Source organism: Zingiber officinale, chromosome 3B (assembly GCF_018446385.1).
Source record: "Zingiber officinale cultivar Zhangliang chromosome 3B, Zo_v1.1, whole genome shotgun sequence".
NCBI lineage: Eukaryota > Viridiplantae > Streptophyta > Magnoliopsida > Zingiberales > Zingiberaceae > Zingiber > Zingiber officinale.
Genome location: NC_055991.1, coordinates 4,035,476 through 4,058,285, shown reverse-complemented (window position 1 = coordinate 4,058,285; position 22,810 = coordinate 4,035,476). Strand labels below are relative to the sequence as shown.

At 38.7% G+C, this 22,810-nt stretch overlaps 2 protein-coding genes across 4 annotated transcripts; both read right to left on the bottom strand.

Annotated features, from left to right (window-relative positions):
* LOC122055558 lies at window positions 1-3,891 on the bottom strand. Of its 3 annotated transcripts, none has more exons than XM_042617043.1 (7): window positions 3,306-3,891; window positions 2,690-2,888; window positions 2,501-2,587; window positions 1,890-1,992; window positions 1,657-1,826; window positions 1,112-1,259; window positions 1-1,010 (listed from the first exon to the last, which is right to left on the bottom strand). In XM_042617043.1, exons 1-7 carry the CDS (start codon window positions 3,353-3,355, stop codon window positions 256-258), a joined length of 1,512 nt encoding a protein of 503 aa, XP_042472977.1. In that variant the 5' UTR covers window positions 3,356-3,891; the 3' UTR covers window positions 1-255. The 3 variants fall into 3 exon arrangements, with proteins under 3 accessions (XP_042472977.1, XP_042472978.1, XP_042472976.1); XM_042617044.1 differs by having other exon boundaries at window positions 1,657-1,811; XM_042617042.1 differs by having other exon boundaries at window positions 1,657-1,992.
* Window positions 3,892-19,573: 15,682 nt separating this feature from the next.
* LOC122055557 lies at window positions 19,574-22,347 on the bottom strand. The gene is made up of 6 exons (XM_042617041.1): window positions 22,330-22,347; window positions 22,145-22,255; window positions 21,692-22,048; window positions 21,090-21,288; window positions 20,901-20,987; window positions 19,574-20,090 (listed from the first exon to the last, which is right to left on the bottom strand). Exons 2-6 carry the CDS (start codon window positions 22,150-22,152, stop codon window positions 19,800-19,802), a joined length of 942 nt encoding a protein of 313 aa, XP_042472975.1. The 5' UTR covers window positions 22,153-22,255; window positions 22,330-22,347; the 3' UTR covers window positions 19,574-19,799.
* Window positions 22,348-22,810: the final 463 nt, after the last annotated feature.

Here is a 22,810-nt window from a genome sequence, read left to right as displayed (position 1 = left end):
TTAAAAAAATAAATACTTTCATATATGCACATCATAATCATCTGTCAAAAATCAAATGGTCTTTGAAAAAGTCAGCATGGACATGAAATATAGCCCCTAAAAAATTTATTAATTCCATAAAAGATTCCTGTGCTTTTTTTACCGGTCTAGCCTTTGGTTCATCCAATATGTCTAACTGTTTGAAACTAGTTGATTGAGATTTTATTATCCTTATTGATTGATGAAATTGCCTTCCCTGCTGAAGCATAATCTCCATTATCCACTTTTCAAGTTCTCTGTTTCTGAGACAGAGGAAACCACTTTGCTGTCTGCATGTTCAGTGAGTGATTCTTTTGCAGCATGCGACTTCGGCGCAACAGATTCTGATGCATCATTAGCATTGCCAACATCATTCTCTATCGCTAAATCCATATCAAATTCCAGCAGTTTATATAATTCGCTATCATCTGCACATTCTACTTCTTTACCCAATAGATCTTGTGGAATTGTGTCTGATCCTGCATTTTGCAAATTCTTTACCACTTCGACAGAGCAACCTTGCACTTGCTGCCCTCCAGGTTTTGTATTATAGGAAGATGACACTGGATTTGCCAAAGATGGTGCAGTCGTACCAACTGTCGGCATGCTCTTTGACGCCATTGCTGCAGTGCTAGTAACAGCAAATGATTTGATTAAGTTACTTGAAGAAGGTACACTACTGCTGCAAGGCCCAATATGAACAGCAGTTTTAGATTGTGCAGCTCTGAATAAAGAGGCAGCAGTGGAAGGTGTAGCAATGCGCCCCCCAGCAGCAAATGCAGCAGCTTGTATCGAAGAATTTGTAGCAAAATGTGTAGTAGATTTTGTTGAGGTTGTCCCGCATTTATAGGGAAATCTTGAATCTAATGCTTGAGATGCTGCTGGAACAGGTGGTTTATGTTGATTAAATGGTTGGCTTGAGACTGCCAATGCTTCAGGCACTGAACCTACGAGTGGTGAAGAACTTGTCCTGCCAATTGATTGCGCGCCACCTGTAATAAAGTTGAGAAGTATAGTTACCACTACTAAGATTGCCGCTGTTATGCATTTACGAGTGTACAAAGGGAATAAAGAAAGAACTTAGACTGCAAACCTGATAGTCTACCACCTTTGGGAGTATCAAGAGCTAATATAATTGCCTTTTGTGCTGCTATCCTCTCTTCAGATTGGGCTGAGCTAACCGACTTACTGCCCGAAACAGCAAGGATGTTAGCATCACGCTTCCTGATGATGGACCATCTCTGCAGTTACCAAAAATATACAAAATTATCATCAGTGTTCATAAATATCAGAAAAGAAACTTTTTTATTTCTGAGAAAATTTTAGTGAAGTATGAGGCATTGAACTTGCATAAATTGATTGCTATGATTAAATCTGATGGATATGCATTAATCTATGTAGAAGGTGGAACAGTCCTTTCATGCTCTTCAACATATATTCATTTTGCTGCTAACCAGATTACCATATCTCAATTTGCATGTCTTGAAGCAGATTAGCATGGGAACATGCCATTAAACAAAATATACCAATCTTCTATTGTTGCAAAATCTTATCGGCCATTAAGACCACAAAAAGAAAAAAGAGCAAAAAAGAAATATTATGGCCCATTGAAGTGAAGAAAAAAAACAAGTTCAGTACCTGAGATAACTGGGATGGTGTACGGTCAAGCTTCAAATTTTCTCTGAGAATGTTTGCCCAATTACCTTCTCCAAATTTACGTACTGCAGCTATTAATTCCTTATCCTCCTCTTTAGTCCATAGCTTCCTCTTCTTCTTAGGAGGATAGCTTGAACCTAACAATTCATTTTCTGTCTGCTTCTTCAGGAGAGTGCTAACAGCAACACCATGGCTAGTTTGAGGGGGTTGTTTACCTGGAGAGGCGTCTAAAATCTCCTTGTCAACTCCTTTTTCAACCAAAGGAGCTTTTAGACCTGTCTTCTTTGTTGAGCCTAGTCCGCATGATGAGAACAAAAGCTAAACATGTGGGGAATACATTAATTTAATCAGCCACATATGAAAATTACAATTAACGGGAAAAAAAAAACTTCCATGGATTTGTCCAATTGCAATGATCTAGTTTAGTTAGGTTTATGAGGTATTGAACATGTGGGTTTGGCCTTGCTTGGGCATTTAAACTAGATTAGTTTAGAAATTTGTCTTCAGACGTGCTCTGCAATGTATGGTAACAATTTTCTTTTTTCCAATTGCAATAAGTGAGCATTTTCGACCATGACTAAAATTTGTACAATAACAAATAAGCATAATCAAAGTTCATCTTACCATTAGTAGACAATATAAAACAATCTGTTGACAACAGATTTATATTACCATTTTCAACACCTACTATATCAGTGTGTGTGTGCCCGCGCGCGCGCGAGTTTCATACCAGAGGAGATAGTTTATTTGAATGTTTCATGATGTTCAATGAAATTATTCCTATACAAATGACAGTTACAGACACATAATATGATGAAACAAGTACCTGGACGCACTCTGTCGCCTGACGTAAGGCTTCATCTATGACAGGAGGTACAATTTCTAATTCTATCTCGAGATCACTGTCATCATCCTGCAACATGAAGCAAGTACTATCAATCTGATTGAACTGTAATTCAACCATTTTTATAAAATTGTAAACACAAGAACAGAATATGGACACAAAGTAACCAACCAAAGGTTCAGCTCCTTCTTCTATCTTATCAAGCAATGGGTGACGGTAGGCCAAATGCCTCCACAGCATTTGGTACTCTCGGGCATTCGTAATTCCAGTTGCAGTTTTCTTGACAAGAGCATGCCAGTCTATCTTAACATCAGTATCAGCAACCTCATAAACCTCTTGGAGTAGAGTAAGAGGCGTTGATAGGTTGTACCTGCGAGAGTTTGAAAATTGCACGTTCATGATTTTCCTCTAAATAATCGCCACAAAATTCACATACAAATTCTCAAGAAATGACCCAGGTTTTGGATACCCTAAAATTGTGAACAACACATTGAGATTCTTGCAGATTGCGAGAAAAATGCATTACGTTACTACCAGAATATTGTAGCTCCAGAAAAAAAAAAAAAAAAAAAAAAAAAAAAAAAAAGATAGTTTCCGATAGCAACAACTCAGCAAAAATCTCAACGAACAAACCCTAACCCCTAAACTAAACCCCAAACCCGATTTCGAAATTCAGCAAAAGGACAAAAGAATCTGCTTCCGATTAAAGACGCAGCAAGTCGAGAAAGAGAGAAAAGAAAGCACCAGCCAGCGACCCGGAGGGATTGAGAGGGGAATAAGAAAGAACCTTTGCGAGAGAAGATAGGTATCATGCTCGTTGGTGGCGACCTTCTTCATGTCCGGAAACGTTACCGAACCAACCCAAAACCGAAGGAGGAAGGGGGGCCCTTTACAGAGTAACCACTTACGAAGAGCGCGAGTAGTCGTGAAAAAAGAGGGCCGCGGCGGTGCTAATGCAGCCTCCGGCGTCGGGGCACCGTATATTCCGTGGAGGATTGAACGGAGAAAGGAGGAGCGGCGGGCGAGAAGGCCACGGGAATTGGAGTGGGACTGCGTCGAGACCCGGCGCTCGCTTTAAAGAAACAAGTGGAGCGGAGGAGCCGACGCCACTGCAACCGCCTTCCGGGTCGTGGGGAGGAGGAAGAATAGTCCGCCTGCTGATATGGGAACTCGGCCCAATCGCCTTCCTCTGCCTCGTTTTCGGGATTAAAGCAAGAAGAATTCAGGCCTGCCTGCGTGGAACGGACTATTAATCGGGAAGGCCATCGGATCAAACAAGCAACTTTTTAATTCCAAAAATAAATTAAATTCTTCATTCAGAACTGAATCAACGACCCTCTCCTCCACTAGTGCTCTCGATGGGTCAATCCGTGATGGTCCGGGACGGAAAGGATGGGACGGACCCATCTGAATAAGGAAATCTCCGATCCAATTTAATTTATATATATACTTTGAAAAAGGGATTAAGGAATCAATGTACAATTACATGTTAAATAAATAAATAAATCTCATCGTATTTGTGCATCTTGTAGATTAACATAAAAGGATATAATAGAATGCAGAGATCAGATCTAATCTCATTGTATTTGAAATAGGGACACGATCTCAACCTCTCATCCGCGCCATGCTCACGATCTCGTGCCTTGCCTCCACGACACTTGCGACCTCACGCCTCGTCCCGTAACCTCCCCGTTGGTTGTTGAGTCGCTGATTCCCCACTAAGGAACCATATTGACGTTCTCCCCCTCTTCCTCTACGTCGTGATTTGTGATCCTTGCCAGCAAGCAGCCCTTCGACTCCGACCTCGACCCCCTTGACTGCATCGTCTGCCTCGCCGAGTTCTTGCCAGACGACAAGCTCCGTTTGCTGCTGTCTCCATGCTGCAAAAGGCAGGTTCCGCCGCCCAGCGACCCCCTACGCCTGCCCCATGGTATTGTAGGAGAAAGGTAAATCAGGGTGAATGCTGGGTTAACAAGTTGATGATTGTTCGAGGCTTTAAGCCAGCAGACGGGGATATTATCCCACATTGCAACTGGCGACACTCGAACCGTCGCTCCATGCTGCAAACATACCATCAACTTACCAACTGATCCAGCTCCTGGGGGCCCATTTGCTGCTGTCTCCGTATGACTTGGCAGTGATGTTCACTGCCCACAGAGCAGGATCGGCACCTTCTCCCTTTCCTTTGATGGTATCTCCTCCTTCCTCTTGTCTTTTCCATTCTTCTTGGGGTCACGAAGAATGTTTCTTTTGCTATTATAATTTACAAAATTTGTGTGTTTGATTCTCTTTGATATCATTTCTCATTTATTTTCTTATTTTAAGTCAAGTGGTTCTATGTCAGCCTTATGTACAGTAAATCTTGTCAAGTTTAACTTTCTGATTAAATTGTTTGGATTTCTCATTTTTTTAATGCTCTTTAGTGTTGTTGTAGACAACCACCTTCTATGTTGTGCATCAAACTATTTTAGACCTCGTGTCAATATTAACTTGGTTGTAGCAATGGATGTGCATGGTAGTTTTATAGATAGAGTATGATGTTGTTGTATGATCTGTTACTACTGTTGGTCATGTGTATTCATAATAGCAAAAGAAACATACTGTATTTATTTCTATCTTTAGTTTTTTTCTAATAATATTTTTAAACATTTCTTTGTGCTATTATTTATTTCCATCTTCAATTTTGTTTGAATTTAGGTTGTAAATTGTTATGGAGTAAGAACTATTAATCGAGGGTGATGTATCAGTATTGGGTGATTCATCAAGCTCAAATGCACTTGATACTCCACAAGTTGGGATGTATTTTTCATCTGAAGAAGAAGTTGTTGGTGTGGTTTGCACTAACGGTTTAACTCGGGTTTTGATGAATGACAAGTAAGTTAAGTTATGTTTTGTTGTGATCTAACTACTTGATTAAGTATGCAAGAAATCCAGCTAGGTCGACGGGCTGACCGGATAGTCGGTACAAAGTCCAGATAGGTCGTCGGGTTGATCGGATATCTATTAAGAAGTCCAGCTAGGTCAACGGGCCGACCGGATAGCTAGCATGAAGTCCAGACAGGTCAATGGGTTAACCGGATGTCTGGCAAAATGGTAAGTTAAGGTAAGTCACTAAAGAAGAGTGACCAAGTGAGGGCGCATCCCGATTGAAGGGACAATATGTGTTGGTCTAATTTATGTCCATTTGGGATCCCTAAACTGAGATCTTGACTAGTTCCTGGTCCTGGAGGAACATGAACTAATTACTACATTTTATTCATTATTATTGTCCTAATAATTATTTTGCAAAATATTTTGGACTAACATTGTTTTGCAGGGTAAAAAGGAGAAAATTGTCTTTGGATAAACAGTGTCCGAAGGTGCCTTCAACGAAGATGGAAGGCGCATTCGTACTGTTTATCAAAGGCGCCTTTCATAGCCATGGAAGGCGCCTTCCGCAGGATGAATTTTTGACTTCGCAGCAGATAAGTGTTGAACAGTTCGGGATCAAACTTCCCTCATTAGAGGCGCCTTCCATGGCTATGGAAGGCGCCTTCCATGCCTTATATAAGGCATCTCGAGAAGCCTTCAGAACATAGCACCTATACAAGCTACTGCGTATCCGATTGAACTTCCGACTACTCTAGGCTTTTGCTACGACTCTGCTGTGAAGCTGCTGCGCCCAACGACTGCTCTGAGAACTTCCGATCGCAGTCGGCAGTCCGACACCGACACACGAGTGGCCCTACTTCTATTTCTAAAAGTGTCGATAACTTTTCATTTGTGTACTTGATTACTACAAAAGGGCAAGTGTAATGTATTGCACTTGTTCTGACTTTCTTTATACTCGATTTCTTCTTCCAGAGGTACTACAAGAGGCCTTTAGTAGATTACCCCTTGATAGGTCCATGGGACCTAGGTCTTGGAGTAGGAGTCGCTGAAGGCTCCGAACCAAGTAAACCGCTCGTGTCTTCTGGTGTCGTTTTCATTTTAATTTTCTGTTGCGTACTCTACTCTATTTTTAAAACCGAAAAGAAAACTTTTAAACCACGTGATTCACCTGCCCCCCCTTCTCACATGCGATCGATCCAACAAATAGTATCAGAGCAGGTTTTGCTCTGAATTGGTGCAACCACCAATCAAGCCGAGGGAATCACTTTTTGTTTTTTTACATTCTATTTGAATTGGTAAAACTTTACCTATTCAGATAATTTTTTTCGTTCAATTTTAATTTGAGATTAGTGCAACACCTCTCAAATTTCTCTATATTTTTTATTTATATCTTAAACTCTGCTAATCCAAGACCAGGTCTTGGTACCTTCTTTAGTTTATTTTTTCAACACTCAAATGGCACAACTTGAAGGGTACAACACCGTTCGTCCTCCCTTATTCAACGGTGATAACTTCTCATACTGGAAGAAGCGGATGAAGGTATACCTGAAAACCGACTTCGACCCGTGGTTTAGCATCACCAGATGCTACAAAGCTCCCGTCGACAATGCTGGAATTCTAATGGACCTAGAACATTGGAATCCGGAAATAAAGAAAAAGGCTCAGATCGACTTCAAGACTCTCAACACACTCCAGTGCGGGCTAACGAAGGAAGAACTGAACCGTGTCGGCCTACACGAAAATACGAAGGAGCTGTGGGATAAACTCATCGAACTGCACGAGGGAACCAACGATACTAAGGTAACAAAAAGAGATTTGTTTTTACATAAATTATTTAATGTCAAAATGCAGGGAGGTGGGCCGCAGCTAGCCATATTAGTCGAGGCCGAGGATGACTTTCCACCTATCCCAGCCAAGGGAGAGGAGTGGCCAGAGTTTATGACTGAGGAGATATTTGAGTATCCTCTAACTTTAGACCAGCCCTCGACCTTGACCTAGCTCTCAATTTCTCTATCCATCGAGGATCGACTCGCTCGACTTGAGGAGTCCTCCGCGTAGATTCGGCAATCAGTCTCAGATGGATTCAGCACACTCCGGGGGGAGATGACCACTGGATTTACTTCTCTCCGAGACAACATAACCACCAGATTTGAGCAGATTCTTCAGGCTCTGCGCTCCTGAGCGACCCCTACCACCACCTGCTACATTAATCAGACCTGATCGTGTTACATACATTATTATACATTGTATATAATTTGACTTACTATTTTCAGTTAGTTTTTTCAGTATAATTGTTAAAATTATGAATGTGTTTCATAGACTAGGACCATCATTTTTAAAAATTATTTTCAAAATTTTCAAATTCTAGGGTAAAATTCTTTACTTACATTTTTCTCAAAATTCCCTTATTTTTAGAATTTTCAAAATCAATTTTAGCCTTAGTATAGATGGATCTAGGACTTGAGCATTTCACCAATATATTAGGGTTATCTTGTTTGTGTATTATCAAACTTAGAAAGGGGTGAGATATATAGGCATATTGTCTGGACTTAAGATGCTTATATCAGTGCATCGACATAAGTCTGAGTGTTAAATACCAAATCTATAGCAATCAGGTTAAGTAATCTAGGTTAGTCAAACACTAACTGGATACAAAGACCTAACCTGATTAACCAAGTGAAAATTGTTGTCTTCTGATAGTTAGTTAGTAACTAACGGTTAGACAGTTAAGGACAATTTATAATTTACTAGATTATTTTGAAATGATATCAAGTTCAGGGGGAGGATTAATAAGTCAATAAATTTTGAAAATATTTTTTATTTTTTTTAAATCCATTTTTGAAAAAGATTATCACATGTTTTGAAAAATTATTTTGAAAACTGTTTCAATTTTTTCAAACTATTTTAAAACAATTTTAAATGTTGTAGCACTTAGTATTTTAACTTTTGCTTTGGAGAACTTTAACTTTAAATCTTTTAAGTCTTTTTTTTGGAGAACTTAACATTTTCAAAAAAAAAATTGGAAAACTTTAAAGTTTCTAAAGTTAGTAGATTTTAAAGTATTTTCAACTTTATTAGCCTTGTAACAATGTTAATATACAATATTTTTAAATTTGTTTTGAAAGATGTCTTTAAATTTTTTTAAAATTTTTGAAATCTGCTTTACAAGATGTCTTGAAAATACTTTAAAAAGGTTTTTGAAAAGACACTTTTCAAAAAAAAAAATTCAGATTTTTAATAAATTATTTTCATTATCATTTTGAAATACTAAGTGGTTTCAAAATTATTTTTGAACATATTTTAACATATGTTGTAAAAAAAAAAAATTTACATTTTGAAAAGCTTTTATGCTTATAACATTTTTTTTTCATCCCTCAAGTAATCCTAAGAATTATTGTAAAAAAAAAATTCTGTTTACTTTCCCTGACATATTTTTTCTTGAATATCTATTCATGTTTTTTTTATGAATGCTAAAGGGGGAGGATTAAGGGGTTAAGTTGAAACCAATCGAAATCTAAATAACTTAAACCATATCATTTGTCTATTTATGCTTGCATTTTTTCCCTAACTTAACCCAAGTTGTCATTGCATCAAAAAAAGGGGAGATTATTGGTGTGGTTTACACTAATAGTCTAACTCGAGTTTTGATGAATGACAAGTAAGTTAAGTTAGGTTTTGTTATGATCTAACCACTTGATTAAGTGTGCAAGAAATCTAGCTAGGTTAACGGGCTAACCGGATAGCTGATATAAAGTCCAGCTAAGCCAACGAGGCCAACTGGATGCTGGTATGAAGTCCAGATAAGTCGACGGGCTGACCAGATATCTGGCAAGAAGTCCAGCTAAGTCAACGGGCCGACCAGATAACTGGCATAAAGTTTAGACAGATCGACGGGTTGACCGGATGTCTGACAAGATGGTAAGTTAAGGTAAGTCACTGAAGGAGAGTGACCAAGTGAAGACGTGCCCCAATTGAAGGGGCAGTAGGCGTTGGTCCAGTTTAGGTCCATTTGGAATCCCTAAACTAAGAGCTTGACCAGTTCTTGATCCTGGGGGACAGGAACTAATTACTACATTTTATTCATTATTATTGTCCTAATAATTATTTTGAAGGGTATTTTGAACTAACATTTTTTGCAAAGCAAAAAGGAAAAAATTGTCTTCAGATGAACAGTGTTCGAAGGTGCCTTCAACGGAGATGGAAGGTGCCTTTGTATTGTTCATCGAAAGAGCCCTCCATGGCTATGGAAGGCGCCATTCGCTGGATGAATTTTTGACTTCACAACGGATAAGTGCCAAACAGTTTGGGATCGAACTTGCCTCATTGGAGGCGCCTTCCATGTCTTATATAAGGCAGTCTCGAGAAGCCTTCAAAACACAACAACTATACGAGCTACTATGCATCCAATTGAACTTCTGACTACTCCAGGCTTCTGCTACGACTCTACTGTGAAGCTGCTATGTCTGACAATTGTTTCGAGAACTTCTGATCACGGCTGACAATCCGACACCGACACATGAGTGGCCCTACTTCTATTTCTAAAAGTGTCGATAACTTTTCATTTGTGTACTTGATTACTACAAAAGGACAAGTGCGGTGTATTGCACTTATTCTGACTTTCTTTGTACTTGATTTCCTTTTCCAGAGTTACCGGAAGAGGCCTTTAGTAGATTACCTGTCGATAGGTCTGCGGGATTTGGGTCTTAGAGTAGGCGTCGTCGAAGGCTCCGAACAAAGTAAACCGCTCGTGTCTTCTGATGTAGTTTTCATTTTAATTTTTCGCTGCGAACTCTACTCTGTTTTTAAAACTGAAAAGAAAAATTTTAAAAATCACGTGATTCACCCCCCCCCCCCTCTCACGTGCGATTGATCCAACAGAAGTTTGTAATTTTTACAAATCATATGCCCAAGGTCTTGGTTTTGGTATTTCAAAGTTGAGTTCCAAAAAAGGAGATGATGGTCAGATGAAGTATTTTTCATTCGGATGCTCTAAAAATGATAAGACCATTCCTAGAGTGAAAAATTCTTGTTATCCTAGACCTTACAGTAAAATAGATTGCAAAGTAAAGATTAATATTACAGTTCAAAATGATGAATTATGTGTTATTACTAGTATTTACTTAGAACATAATCATGCATTAAGTCCATGTAAGTCAAGACATTTTAGATGTAATAAAGTGTTAGATTCTCATACTAAGAGGAAATTAGAGTTGAATGATCAAGCGGAAATAACATTGAATAAGAGTTTTCAATCATTTGTTGTTGAAGCTGGTGGCTATGAAAATTTACCATTCGATAAGAGAAAGTGTAGAAATTATGTGGTTGAAGCACAGAGATTAAGGTTCAGGAATGGTGATGCACAAGCCTTGAATAATTACTTTTGTCATATATAAAGTAGAAATTCAAATTTCTTTTATGTGATTAACCAAGATGTAGGGTTGCATGTAATTCTTTTTCTGATGTTGTTACATTTGATACTACATATCTTACCAATAGTTATGATATATCATTTACTCCATTTGTTGGAGTAAATCATTATGGTGAATCCATATTACTTGACTGTGATTTGATATCTAAAGAAAATTCAGAAACTTTCATTTGGTTATTTAAATCATGGTTGACATGCATAAGGGGATGAGCTCCACAAGCTATTTTTGCAAATCAATGTAAAGCCATGGAAATTGTAATTCTTGAGGTATTTCCGGACTCTCGTCATCGTTTATATCTTTGGCATATTATGAAAAAACTTCTAGCCAAGTTTAGTAGTCATGTCAACTATAAGTTGATAAAAAGAAATTTTAAGAATATTATTTACAATTCTTTGACATCTACAGAATGTGATAGCAACTAAAAAAAATAATTGAAGAATTTTAACTTGGAGAAAAATGACTGGCTGAATTTTTTATATGAAATTCGTTATAAGTAGATATCTATGTATGTAAAAGATAAATTTTGAGTAGAGATGTCGACAAGTCAAAAAAATGAGAGTATGAATGTAATTTTTGATGATTATGTTCATTCGAAAATAATTTTGAAGCAATTTGATGAACAATATGACAATGCTTTGAAAAGGAAGATAATTCTGATTTTGCATCTTTCAATTCAATAATTCCGGTCATCAGTAACAATCAAATTGAAAAATATTTTCAAAGTGTTTACACTAACAAGATATTTAAGTTGTTTCAAAATGAACTGCAAGGTTTGATGTTTTGTAATACTTTATTTGTAAAGCAATAAAGGTCAACACTTTTTTTAAGGTGATGGAAACTGTATATGGAAAAGAGGGAATTGTTGGATCGTGAAACGTCGATAGAGGGAGGGGGGTGAATATCGATTCAAAAAATAATGTTGAAAAAGAGTTAAGCGCAGCGGAATTTAAAAGAACAGACACAGTAATTTTACTTCGTTCGGAGCCTGTGACGACTCCTACTTGAAGGCCCGTACTCCGTGAGTACTTTCGTTGGGCAATTTACTAGCAGTTCGAAATGATAATTACAAAGGCAGTACAAGAAATGCTAATAAACAGTAAAACAAAGCTATACCGACAGAAGGAAAGCTACAAGGAAAAGAGCACGTTGTCGGAGCTTCGTTAGCGTCGTTGGAGCGCAGAGCAGCAGAGCAAGCAGTCTAAGAGTTCTGAGTTGATATTGAAGCTTCACCCCTGGGGCTTCTTTTATATGCTGCTCCGGGCGCCCTGGTGCGACGTGGCAAGTTTAATCAGCGAACTCCACGTGGCGACGACTCGGCTTGGATAAACCGGGCGCTCGGACCCCTCTTCTCCAGAAAGTCCTTCTCCTGCAAGAAAAGGTTAGTCCGAGGCAAATATACCCTGCAACACAGATTATTAGCACAGTTTTATAGATAAGCAGATTGAGTATGAATTAGCAAAATAGAGTATGACTTAGATTCCGTCTTTCCGAGACCGGAATCTAGTCACGATCTCGACTTAGATATCCGAAATGGATCTAAGCCGGATCGACGCCTAATGTTCCCTTCCCGGGAACGCGTCCTCGCAGTCACTCCCCTCCAGTGACTTACCTCACTTACCTGCCCGACGTCCGGTCAGCCCGTCGACTCGGACGATGAATCCGTTATCCCGTCGACCTAGCTGGACTTCGTGCCTAAGCGTCCGGTCAGCCCGTCGACCCGCTTGGACTTCGTGCCAGCTATCCGGTCAGCCCGTTGACCTAGCTGGGCTTCGTGTCAGACATCCGGTCAGCCTGTCGACCTGTCTAGACTTCTCCTACACACTCGATCAAAGTGTTAGACAACAACAAACTAACTTAACCTGATTTGTCATTCATCAAAACCTGTGTTAAATCGTTAGTGCTAACCGCACCAACAGGAACAACTCCAAAAGAAATTTCCTTTTGAGTACAATATAGTGAGTTACAATGTCAGATGAAGTGTTTGTGTCGTCTCTTTGAGTTTCGTGGAATTGTGTGTAGACATTTGATGTTTGTTCTAGTGAAAAAAATGTCACTATAATTCCAAAAAATTATATTTTGGAACGATGGCGCAAAAGCATTAAACGTGGATATCAAGGAATCACCAATATTTATGATGATTCTTTTCAACATGCAGAGGGAATACGAAGATATAATAATCTTCAACCATTGTTACAAGAAGTGGGACAACTTGGGTCAAAAAATGATGAGAGGTGCTTTGTTTTAATAGGGATATTAAAAGAAGAAAAAAAAAGGTTTATGGATATCAATATTGGTGATTCATTGGATGATGATCAGGACAACAACATAATATATGAGGAATTAAGAAATGAGAGCAAAAAGTTTCATAGTCCACTGAAAGAAAGGTCTCATGGATGTCCACCGACGAAAAGAAAACAATCCAAAATTGAGCAAATTGAGAAAAGGGCAAAGGCTATGTCGCAGAAAAAGGTTTGGTTTGTATATTTGGTGCAATTTGCTACTTTGGTGTTATATTTTAGTGATAATTGATTTTACATTTGTTATTTGTTACAGGGTTCTACAGTTGACAGAAAGCAAGATGAGTTATCAAACATTAAACAAATTGACATATTTCCAAGTTTAATTGTTGTTCAGGTACCATTTGTTGGAACCCCAAGGTTATTTTTGGTATGATCAACCAAGTTAGGTTAGGTCCTATTATATTTTGATCCCTGTGTCTAAGTGTGTAGGAGTTTAGGAGCACAGGAAGTCGAGCGGAAGACGCAGCTAGCGAGAAGGATGGCACGGGTAAGAGCCGACGGGCTCGGTACGTCTGAGGGACGAGGTGCTGCGAAAGAGTACACCCACAGACGAGAAGGACGCGTGCAGTGGTCTTAGGGACGAGAAACTGGGGAGGAAGACTTCTCGAGAAGAAAGTCGGAAATTAGGTTCGGATGAGCCATATTCCGTTGGTCGAAATTACCCAGGCGATTAGAGTAGCAGAAGAGCTAGAGTGGAGCTATGGAGCTGCTAGAGGTGCCTTCAATAGGAGTTGAAGGCACCTCCGCGACCTTCAGGTAGAAGGCGCCTTCAATGGCTGAAGGCACCTTCAACCAGCCATGGAAGGCGCCTTTGACCAGGCAATCTGCCATTGGCGGAAAGGATAAAGTTTTATCATTTGCCTCGCTGGCCCTATGGAAGGCGCCTTTAGCCTACGGATAAGATTTTCCATGGGCTATAAAAAGACCCCTGGACCTAGGAAAGAAATAACAACTTGTGTATTGATTTCCTAGCAATAGTCTGAGCTGTTAACGAGTGTAAGAGGCTTCTCCACCTTCGGTGAAGGAGACTTTTTAAGACCTTTCATTTGGCTTAGATTAACAATCACCTAGGTTATAACCAAGTAAATTTTGGTGCCTCTTTTCTTTAGTTTCTTATTGGTTCTATTTTATTTGCTATTGCTGCTAACCTAAGTTGAAAGATAGAAAAGGTATTATTTTAGTGTTTCAGACAACTCAACCCTCTCCAGCTGGCCTACCCGGACCAACAAGTAGTATCATAGCCTAACAGTTTCAGGAAGACTAACCGTCGAACGAAGCACACGAGATGGCCGGATCAAGCATCCACCCACCAAAGTTTGAGGGGGACTTCACCAACCAGAAAAAGAAGATGGAGGTATTTTTCAAGATTGATTTCAATTTATTTTTAATAATGGAGTTTGATTTTGTAGCACCCAAAGGTAAAGATAAATACCACTGGACCAAAAAGGAGCAAGCTGATTTCATGGCAAACGGTAAAATAGAGTTCCATCTGCTAAGCGTTCTACCGCCACAAGAAGTTAATCAGATCGGAGCTTACGAGCCTACCAAGGAGCTCTAGGAAAAATTCCTAGAATTACACGAAGGAACCTCGGAGGTGAAACTTGCGAGACGGGACCTACTTCTCAACCAAATCACCAACCATCGATTAGAAGAAGATGAAACTGTGGCACACCTTCACTCGTGGATTAAGGAGCTCATCACCGGACTTTCAAATCTCGAAGAAAAGGTAAGCAACCAAGATTCGCTAAGGTACGCACTTAACGTATTCCCTAGAAATAAAGAATGACCATCATTAGTATATGACTATTATATCTCTAAGGATATAGAGTCTGCTACCTTAGAAGAGTTACTTTCAACATTTGAAATCCATGAAACGAGATGTGTAGATTTGAACAAGGAGCCGAAGCACAACATTGCCTTAAGGCAAAAATGGACGAACAAGATTTAAAATCCTCTCTCGACGACGATGAAACAGTAATGATGGTAAGACATTTTAAAAAATTACATAAATCTAGAAAATCTAACCATCCACAGGGTAGAGAGAGAAGAACAATCAGATGCTACCACTGCAATGAAGAAGGGCACGTTAAAGACAACTGCCCTAAGTTAAAGATCAATGAGAAGGACAAAGGCAAGAACAAGAAGCCCGTCCAAAAGAACAAATACAAGACCCTAAAGGCGATGTGGGACAAAACGTCGTCCGAATCGGAGGTCGAAGCCTTTTCCGGACTTGCGTTAATGGCAAGTCATCAAAAAGACGAACACGAAGAAAGCTCTTCCGAAATGAGCATCGAGAGCATCGATGAAGGAGGAGCACCAACAGAAGAAAGCAGCAGTTCAGGGGGAGCTACAGACAACGAGGTTGACAAGGTAAGTCAGGTACGATCTCTTCCACCTGATAAGTTGTTTAAATGTGTTAAATTATTAACTAAAAACTGTTGCAAGCTTGAAAAAGAAAATATAGAATTAAAAATAATTTTAGTCAAATCTTGTCCATTAGAAGAATTTGACAAAATAAAATTAGAAAATGATATTTTGTAAAAAAGAAATAAAGAACTTGAAAAATCATGTATGCTCATGTAATACAAGTAGTAGAAAATTTAATGGTCTAAATTAATTTTTTTATTGCCACAAAAGACAAGTTAGAAAATTTTCTCAGAAATGTTTACCAAAGAAATTTCTGATTAACCCATTTGGAAGGAACCTATATTGGGTTCCAAAGACTTGTCTAAATTAAAAGTTTAATTAGACTTAAGGCTTTCAGAAAGTACATTAAATTTTTGAATTCTTTAAGAGGCTTTATCTAGAAGTGGTTGATGATCTAATAACGAAGAAAGTCTAATGTCTCGCCACAGCCTGGAAGTCAATTACTGAATTGAATATTTAATTGAAAAATTAATAAGCATGAAATTGTTAGTTAAAATAATACTTTCAATTTATTTTCAATTTCATAGCTTAGAATTTTTTTAAAAAACTTAAAATTTCAAAAAATTGTTGCAATTTTTCTAAGTGATATCAAAATAAGTTTCAAAAATTTTTCATAACTTACTTTTTGTTTTTGGAAAGTTACCCTTAGTTTTTTTGTGTTACCCCAATTTTTTATATGATCAAAGGGGGAGAAGGGAAGATTAAGTTTAGGGGAGGTAGTAGTTAAAATTTTAAATTTAATTTAAATTTTTTTGCACTTTATTGCATATATTAGTAATTTTATTGTTTTAACTTTATATTTGTTTATCCTAACTTAACTTGAGTTGTTCACATCAAAAAAAGAGGAGATTGTTGGTACCCCAAGGTTAATTTTGGTGTGATCGACCAAGTTAGGTTAGGTCCTATTATGTTTTAATCTCTGTGTCTAAGTGTGCAGGAGCTTAGAAGCACAGGAAGTCGAGCGAAAGACGTAGCTAGCAAGAAGGATGGCACTGGTGAGAGTTGACGGGCTCGGTACGTCTGAGGGACGAGGTGCCGCGGAAGAGTACACTGACGAACAATATAGACGCGCATGGTAGTCCGAGGGACGAGAAGCCGGGGAGGAAGGCTCCTCGAGGAGAATGCCGAAAATTGGGTTTGGGTGAGTCCTATTCCATTGGCCGAAATCACTCAGGCGATCAGAGCAGCGGAAGAGCTAGAGTAGAGCTATGGAGCTACTAGAGGCACCTTCAACAAGAGTTGAAGGCGCCTCCGCGACCTTCAAGCAGAAGGCGCCTTCAACCAGCCATGGAAGGCGCCTTCGACCATGCAATTTAGCCATTGGCGGAAAGGATTTTATCCTTTGCCTCACTGGAGGCGCCTTCCAACCCTATGGAAGGCGCCTTCAGCCTGCGGATAAGATTTTTCAGGAGCTATAAAAATACTCCCTAGACTTAGAAAAGAAATAACAACTTTTGTATTGATTTCCTAGCAATGGTCTGAGCTGTTAACGAATGTAAGAGGCTTCTCCGCCTTCAGTGAAGGAGACTTTTTAAGAGCTTTTATTTAGCTTGGATTAACAACCACCTAGGTTGTAACCAAGTAAATTTTGGTGCCTCTTTTCTTTAGTTTCTTATTGGTTTTATTTTATTTGCTATTGGTGCTAACCTGAGTTGAAAGATCGAGAAGACATTATTTTGGTGTTTCAAGCAACTCAACCCTCTCCTACCGGCCTACCCAGAACAACACCATTGTTGTTTAGGTTTTAATTAGTTTCCATTTTTTGTCTTCTATTTCAAAAAAAAGATCTACAAGTGCTTCTTCTTCTTGTTGTTGCTTTTGTTCTTCTTTCTTGTAAAATTTTGTGATTAGTTTGTTCTTGCAAGCGTTGATAATGCAAGTTGAGGGAGGGAGCTTGCGAGTGTTTGTTCTGTGACTAACAATATGAAGCTTCTCATCTAATGTAACTACAGGATGCAAGTAATGATATTCTCAAACTGATGTAACTGTAATTATTGAAATTTTTAGTTCAATTGTCATTGAAATTTCTTGATATTTACTCATACTAATTTATTCTCAAACTGATGTAACTGCAGGATGCAATAAAAAAGCTTCTCATTTAGATAATGCGGTTTCAACACGAGTTTCATGGAGTCTTGAGTTGTGTTTTGTAGGAAGATATTGGTTAACCCTCTTTTGTAGTCTTAAAAACTAAAACAACTTTGGTTATCGTTTCTTCCACTATACAAGTATTGTAATTTAAGAGAAATTGGAGAATGAATTCAGTTTCTTATATTGTATGCTTATGTTGCTACTAAAGTGAAAGATGAATCTCTCTATTGATGAGGATTGTTCTTGCATATTGAAGACCATGGTTTGTATCTTGTTTAAATTCTATTTTTTTCAACTACCATCAAAAGGACTTCATGGTGAGGAAAGGAACTTCGAAAAATCATAATGATGAAACTCAAGAAACCAAATAAATTGTTTTTTCATAAATCCTATATCTATAAGAATCTAAGAAACATGTAATGGAAGGAACTTCGAACGTGGTAAGTTGCCACAAACTCCAAAACATTAGCTAAGATTTAGAACTGATATCTATAAGAATCTAAAAACAGTAGCTTACAAACTCCAAACAGAAATCTCAGAATTAGAAACAAAAAATTCCTCTCCTACTGTTCATCTATCTCCACCATGAACTCATGCACATTGTCAGATTTAACACTGAGAAGAAACATTAAATCATGAACTATATATTGAAACCTCAAACATCATACATTTATCAAGCTGATTGGATAGTTATATCAAACATTAAACCATAAGACACTGAGAAGGAACATTAAAAACTCCAAAAAAAAACTTTCATTACTTCAAAAGTGATTTGCTTATAGCATATTACATCAACAACCTCAACATCATCAAAATTCAAGTAAATACAAATACATCGATAACAACTCTAAACTTTCTATTCAGTGAATATATTTCATCACTCAACTTTATAGTAACAGAATTGTTTGCATCCTCCAGGAGATCATTACAATCAATTGCACCTTCGCAACTATTACATTTTTCAATTCACTAATCTCCATATGCAGTTTTTTGTTATCCGTCTTCAAATCATTAATAATTGTCTTAGTTCTATCTGACAATTCTGAGTCATGTCATAAGAAGAAATCACATCCCCTTTCTTAAATATCGAATAAACATAATGAAAACTCAATAGTTAAAAAACATATAAATACAGTAGATTTTAAAATAATTTTATATAAAAAAATTTTACTCTAAATTTTGGACATGAAAAAATTTTTCCTGAATAACTCTTAACCCAAAATGACATAATATATGGGGGCTTTGATCTTGTCCATCATATATTCATCTTGGACTGAAAGATACATGGTGAAAGATGTTGTTAAAGAGCTGGCTGCCATTGTTCTTTTGTTCCGTAATCTTTTTCGACTCCAACCAATTATGTCATCACTTATAAAAATTGATATAGGGAAATGAATTCACCATATCATTTCTCCCTAGTGTTAATATAACTCTATATATGCAAGTATGATGAAAAAGAACTAGAGCTTCCAATGATACCTCTTGATGGTATGATTTAAACTCTGATAACTAATAACTACACTATCAATCTATTGCATACTCAAAACCAAGTTTGCTACTTGAAATTAGCTAGGAGGAACAAAACAACACCTTCAAACTATACAGATTAAACTAGAAAATCATGTAGGATGAAGAAATAAATAAAAGTATTCTTTTGTTAAGACTCTCATTGTATTTATGCATCTCGTAGATTGAGATAAAAGATCTAATAGCGTCTATATTTTAGGAATAGATTAAAATAATCTTAAAGCACGTAGTAATATTGCTAAACATCCAATGCTAAATACACTGAAAATCCAATGCTTGAACAAAAACACTTGTAATCAAGCACATTTTATCTCAAGTGTAAAAGGAAACACTAAATGTTTTTGAAAGCACTTATAGGTAATATCTCTTTCGAATCTAGAGTAAGATTTATACCCATAGGAGTTGTTGAGGTTTCATCCCCAATTAATAGAGGTTTACTTCATTATCTCATTCAAAAGATTGAATAGTTGAATTTCTGAGTTACACATTGACAGTATCATTTGAAGGCTAGAAAACAGCAACAAAAGAAATGTTAAATGGGAACATAACCATGATGAAACTGCAGACAAGTAGAGATCGTTCAGGGATCAAGAAGTCCCCCACCACTTCATTTGCCCCATATCGCTTCGGTGGCTTTTAATCAACCGGAGTCTCATCTTCCCCATCACCAAGCCGCCGCTTCTTGCTGACCAGGTCCTGCACATCCCCAACCACACCCTCTGCTGCCTCATCCAATCCTGATTCAACGCCGCTGACGATAGGTGCTCCTGTTGGCTGGCTCAGCTTCTTCTGGAGACTGCTAGAAGCAACAGCATGGCTAGTTTGAGGGGGTTGTTTATCTGGAGCGGCGTCTAGCATCTCCTTGTCAACTCCTTTTTCAGCCAAAGGAGCATTTAGATCTGTCTTCTCCCTTAAGCCTAACAAAATCTAAACATGTGGGGAATTCATTAATTTAATCAGCCAAATATGAAAATTACAATTAATGGGGAAAAAAACTTTCATGGATTTGTCCAATTGCAATAATCTAGTTTAGTTAGGTTTATGAGGTATTGAACATGTGGGTTTGGCCTTGCTTGGGCATTTAAGCTAGATTAGTTTAGAAATTTGTCTTCAGACGTGCTCTGCAATGTATGGTAACCATTTTTTTTCCAATTGCAATAAGTGAGCATTTTCGACCATGACAAAAATTTGTACAATAACAAATACGCATGATCAAAGTTCATCTTACCATTAGTAGACAATATAAAACAATATGTTGACAGTAGATTTATATTATGCCAAAACAATTCAACCTTCCCTAATACAAATCTTGGAAAATCACATGAATGTCAATTGGAAATTGAGAGAAACCAAGAATAGCACCTTTTTAAACTTGCAGATGTTTCTAGTGTGTCCAATCCATTCAAATCGTATGAACATGGAACTAAAAACACAATAAATTCTTGAAGAACATTCTTGTCCTAAGAGTATAAACTATTTAAAAGAAAATTGAAGGGACTTGGTGGGCAACAGAACTAAATCTTTTGTTCCGAAGGTTGTCAGAAGTATAGCATTTCTCTGAGTCTGTAGCTAGCTGTTCGTGTCAAACCATTAAGCACGCCTACTATATCAGTGTTTGTATGTGTGTTTGCGAGTTTCATACCAGAGAAGATAGTTTATTTGAATGTTTCATGATGTTCAATGAAAATATTCATATACAAACGACAGTACAGGCACATAATATGATGAAACAAGTACCTCGGCTAACTCGTTCGCCTGACATGAGGCTTCTTCTATGACAGGAGGTACAATTTCTAATTCTATCTCGAGATCACTGTCATCATCCTGCAACATGAAGCAAGTACTATCAATTTGATTGAATTGTAATTCAACCATGTTTATAAAATTGTAAACACAAGAACAGAATATGGACACAAAGTAACCAACCAAAGGTTCAGCTCCTTCTTCTATCTTATCAAGCAATGGGTGACGGTAGGCCAAATACCTCCACAGCATTTGGTACTCTCGGGCATTCGTAATTCCAGTTGCAGTTTTCTCGACAAGCGCATTCCAGTCTATCTTAACAGCAGCATCAGCAACCTCATAAACCTCTTGCATTAGAGTAAGAAGCATTGATAGGTCGTACCTGCGAGAGTTTGAAAATTGCACATTAATGATTTTCCTCTAAATAACCGCCACAAAATTCACATACAAATTCTCAAGAAATGACCCAGGTTTTGAATACCCTAAAATTGTAAACAAACACATTGAGATTCTTGCAGATTGCGAGAAAAATGCATTGCGTTACTACCAGAATATTGTAGCTCCAGAAAAAGCAAAGATAGTTTCCGATAACAACAACTCAGCAAAAATTTCAACGAACAAACCTAACCCCTAAACTAAACCCCAAACCCGATTTCGAAATTCAGGAAAAGGACAAAAGAATCTGCTTCCGATTAAAGACGCAGCAAGCCGATAAAGAAAGAAAGAAAAGAAAAGAAAGCACTAGCCAGCGACCCAGGGGGATTGAGAGGGGAATAAGAAAGAACCTTTGCGAGAGATTATAGGTATCTTGCTCGTTGGTGGCGACCTTCTTCATCGCCGGAAAGGTTACCGAACCAACCCAAAACCGAGGGAGGAAGGGGGGCCCTTTACAGAATAGCCACTTACGAAGAGCGCGAGTAGCTAGGAAAATGTAGGGCCGCGGCGGTGCTAATGCAGCCTCCGGCGTCGGGGCACCGTATTTTCCGTGGAGGATTGAACGGAGAAAGGAGGAGCGGCCGGCGAGAAGGCAAGAGCAGGCCACGGGAATTGGAGTGGGACTGCGTCGAGACCCGGCACTCGCTTTAAAGAAACAAGTGGAGGGGAGGGAGGAGCCGACACCACTGCAACCGCCTTCCGTGTCGCTGGGAGGAGGAAGAATAATCCGCCCACTGAGTTAGATTTATACCGATAGGAGATGTAGAGGTTTATCCCCGATTTATAGAGGTTTACTTCATTACCTCTTCATTTAAATATGATTGATTTAGTTGAATTTGTGAGTTGCACATTGACAGAATCATTTGAAAGCTACGAAAACAGCAACAAAAGAAATTACACAGCCAATGCTGAAACTGCATGGACAAGTAGAGATCATTTAGAGACCTACAGTTTAACTGATTTGGAGTGTTAGGTTTTGAAGTATTACCAGATACAGTTTTGGCTGATTTCCTTGTACTGTTATCCAGTTGAATCCAGCAACGGGAAGACGAGATGGCCTGTGGCAGGAGAACGGGCCTCCCTGCGCGGGTTCTGACCTCGGCGGCAAAGAGGGCGAGGAGTACGGCCCTAAACCCGGAGAGGGAGGGAGAGTTGGCTGCGCCGGTGGCGGAGGAGGAGGAGATGACGCGGGACGAGAGAAAGGGCAATAGGCAGAGGTCGGGGGTTAGAGGATTGGAATGTGTCGTAGGCCAGTTGCAGAGAGGGTCGTCACCGGATCCGGAGGATGGAGAGGCGAGGGCCTGACGAAATGGCGCCGGCATCGGCTGGTGATTCAATAAGGGAGCGAGAGGGGCGGTCAGAGTCAGCGAGGGAGGCGAGGCGAGGCTCGGCGAGGAGAGGAGGGATGCAAGGTCGAGGATCCAGAAGCGAGCCATGAGTGAGCGAGCCATGAGTGAGCCACGCTCGCC

What these genes read in the sequence shown, in the direction of transcription:
- LOC122055557 (XM_042617041.1), bottom strand. An exon ending in AAGAAGGAGCTGAACCTTTG is followed by an intron (nt 20,988 to 21,089) that starts GTTGGTTACTTT and finishes TTCATGTTGCAG; the next exon opens with GATGATGACAGTGATCTCGA. An exon ending in AGGCGAACGAGTTAGCCGAG is followed by an intron (nt 20,091 to 20,900) that starts GTACTTGTTTCA and finishes CCACATGTTTAG; the next exon opens with ATTTTGTTAGGCTTAAGGGA.
- LOC122055558 (XM_042617042.1), bottom strand. Translation starts at nt 3,355, where the DNA reads ATGAAGAAGGTCGCCACCAACGAGCATGATACCTATCTTCTCTCGCAA. An exon ending in AGGCGACAGAGTGCGTCCAG is followed by an intron (nt 1,993 to 2,500) that starts GTACTTGTTTCA and finishes CCACATGTTTAG; the next exon opens with CTTTTGTTCTCATCATGCGG. An exon ending in CACCATCCCAGTTATCTCAG is followed by an intron (nt 1,260 to 1,656) that starts GTACTGAACTTG and finishes TGGTAACTGCAG; the next exon opens with AGATGGTCCATCATCAGGAA.